Source organism: Penaeus vannamei, chromosome 13 (genome assembly GCF_042767895.1).
Source record: "Penaeus vannamei isolate JL-2024 chromosome 13, ASM4276789v1, whole genome shotgun sequence".
Taxonomy (NCBI): Eukaryota; Metazoa; Arthropoda; class Malacostraca; order Decapoda; family Penaeidae; genus Penaeus; species Penaeus vannamei.
The window spans coordinates 9,734,027-9,736,526 of NC_091561.1; the positions used below are offsets into that span (position 1 = coordinate 9,734,027).

Genomic DNA, 2,500 nt, shown 5'->3' on the forward strand with positions numbered 1-2,500 from the left:
CATTATTATCATTATTAATACCCTCATCATTATCATTATTATTATCACTTTTATTATCATTATTGTTAATGTTATTATTATTATCATCGTTATTATTATTGTCATAGTTATCAACATTACTATTATCATTACTATCAACATCATTATTGTTTTTGCTATCATTTTTATCATTATTTTTTTTCTATTATCATCATAATCATTATCATCATCTCCATTATCATTATTATTATCACTGTTATTATCATTTCCATTATTATTAATATCAATATCGTTATTACTACCCTTATCATTATCACTACAATTTTCATCAACATCCTCATCCTCATTTTTAATATTAATACTGGTACTGATATTAATATTAGTATTAGCATTGGTATTTGTTTTAGCATTAGTAACTGTATTGTTACTCTCATCATCTCATCTTCTTCGCATTATCAGGATTATCATTGTTTTTATTATCATCATCATTTTATTATCATTTCATCAGTAATATCATCATTATCATTGTCGTTATCGTTATTATTAATACTTTTTCCAATTACTAGTATCATTATCGCTATTATCAATATTTATTTTATTACTATCACAATTTATAAAGATTCTTCGAATGTCGCTGCGATCATTGCCTTCTAAATGTCATAAAACAGCTATATGTTTTATATAAAACAACGTTTTTGACAATTAATGACCGCATTTTTCTACAGAATTATAGAATGAATAAATTTATTGAAGGAACACTGAGCCAATAAATAAGTAAATAAATAATGGAAAGGCAGATAGACAGATAACCGACCGTGCTGAGTCCCCACAGAAAGAGCCCAAAAGGAGAAAATATTTTCCGAATACCCGACCCGCCCGAGCAACACAATGGGGGTCCCTGCTCTTTCATATCCGCAGACCGCCGGGTATTGTTGGCCACTTGTCCGGCTCGGAGTCAATAAACAGCGGCCAATAAATACCAGTAAATACGTACCTATTCTGATGACGTCGGAAGCCGTGGCGAGGTGAAGCAGCGCGGACAGCACCAGCAGGCAGGGCATCGGAGAGAGTCGGAAGGGGGCGAAGCGACCGAGGGTTCTCGCGTGAGGGGCGGCGCCTTCCCGAGTCGCGCTGAGCTGTCTTCTCCCTTCTCCTTCTCCTTCTTCTGCGCCTCCTCCAGCCCGAGACGAGGATCCTGGCTTCATCGTTGCCACACCTCGACGTCCGTGTTCCTCTCTCCGTTCCCTCAGGCGTCCGTGGGGATCTCGCTCGTAAATTTCACACATTTCAAGTTCTCATTGTGGTAACACTGCCTCGCGCGTTAATGTTGTGTTTATCTGCGTAATCTTAAGGGAAAGAAATTGGATTTTTTTTCTTTACTGTCGCTGTTTATTCTTTCAGAAGCTTTAGCGGCGACGTGACATTCTTTCAAAACGACATTCTTTCAAAAATTATAGTAATGTTGTCATGCTGCTCATTTGTCATGCATAGTTGAAGGGGTTATCGTGGTCTGCACTTTCGCTGAACCACTTGAATCTAAAAGTGGAATTTAAAGAGATATGAATTATCATAAAACATTTAGTGAAGTGATTCTTCGCAATATCAGCTGATTGAAATGAAATATTGAGATAGTGATATCAAACTGACATGATAATTAAGCGGTAAAACTAGTATAATAAGGTTAACGTTCCTAATTGAAATATCTCTTGTCGATTAAATTCAACTCTCGCAATAACTCTCGTAATTGTTCTATCATCTTCATCGCGATAAGAATAAGAAATTCATCTTCACTGGCGAAAAGAACACGTCAGTCACAGGTCATAACATCTGGAAAGAGAGAAAATAGTACGTAAGTTTAATTAAAGTGACAAATAGTTTGTTTCATATATCTGCATGTGGGCGTGTGTGTGTGTGTGTGTGTGTGTGTGTGTGTGTGTGTGTGTGTGTGTGTGTGTGTGTGTGTGTGTGTGTGTGTGTGTGTGTGTGTGTGCGCGTGTGCGCATATATATGTATGTATACATGTATTTGTGCGTGTGTGTATACATATATATATGTGTGTGTGTGTGCGTGCGCGCATATATATGTATGTATACATGTATTTATGCGTGTGTGTATACATATATATATATGTGTGTGTACTTTTTGCAGTGCACATGATAACAAAAGCCGAGTAAGTGTTGCATAAGTCATCTTAATGGTTATGAAGGCTCTCGCAAGAGATTTGAATTATTCATAAAGAAAAGGGTATTTGTGTTTTTCCAGCTCGGAGTACTTAACCGCAAGACCATATAAGAACACATCTTTAAACATTTGTTAAGACTGCGATGTATAATGCTATTCCTTCGCTTCAATAATAGAATAAGGAACATCTGAGTAAATAAATAACACCAGAGTCAACAAGAAAGAGAAACAGCTTGGTCGGAAGGAAATTTTCATACATCATTAGCGTCGTGTTTGGAGGGGAAGGCGGGGTGAGAACTCCCGAGGAAATGCATTACCCCTTTCCCCTTCCTTTCCCCTT

The 2,500-nt window shown here is 37.0% G+C and overlaps 1 protein-coding gene across 20 annotated transcripts in view; it reads right to left on the reverse strand.

Moving 5' to 3' along the window:
* The window catches only part of KaiR1D (Kainate-type ionotropic glutamate receptor subunit 1D), a 153,054-nt gene that overhangs the window by 109,287 nt on the left and 41,267 nt on the right, over positions 1-2,500 (reverse strand). For 11 of the 20 annotated variants that reach the window (XR_011398967.1, XR_011398968.1, XR_011398965.1 and 8 more), the window contains exon 2: positions 974-1,325. Coding sequence is in view for 15 of the 20 variants with exons in the window: in XM_070128923.1 (XP_069985024.1) it covers positions 974-1,265 (292 nt within the window). In the remaining 5 variants the exon portion in view is untranslated. Of the gene's footprint in view, positions 1-973; positions 1,807-2,500 lie in introns of all 20 variants that reach the window. The other 9 variants (XR_011398969.1, XR_011398966.1, XM_070128927.1 and 6 more) reach the window with 2 other exon arrangements.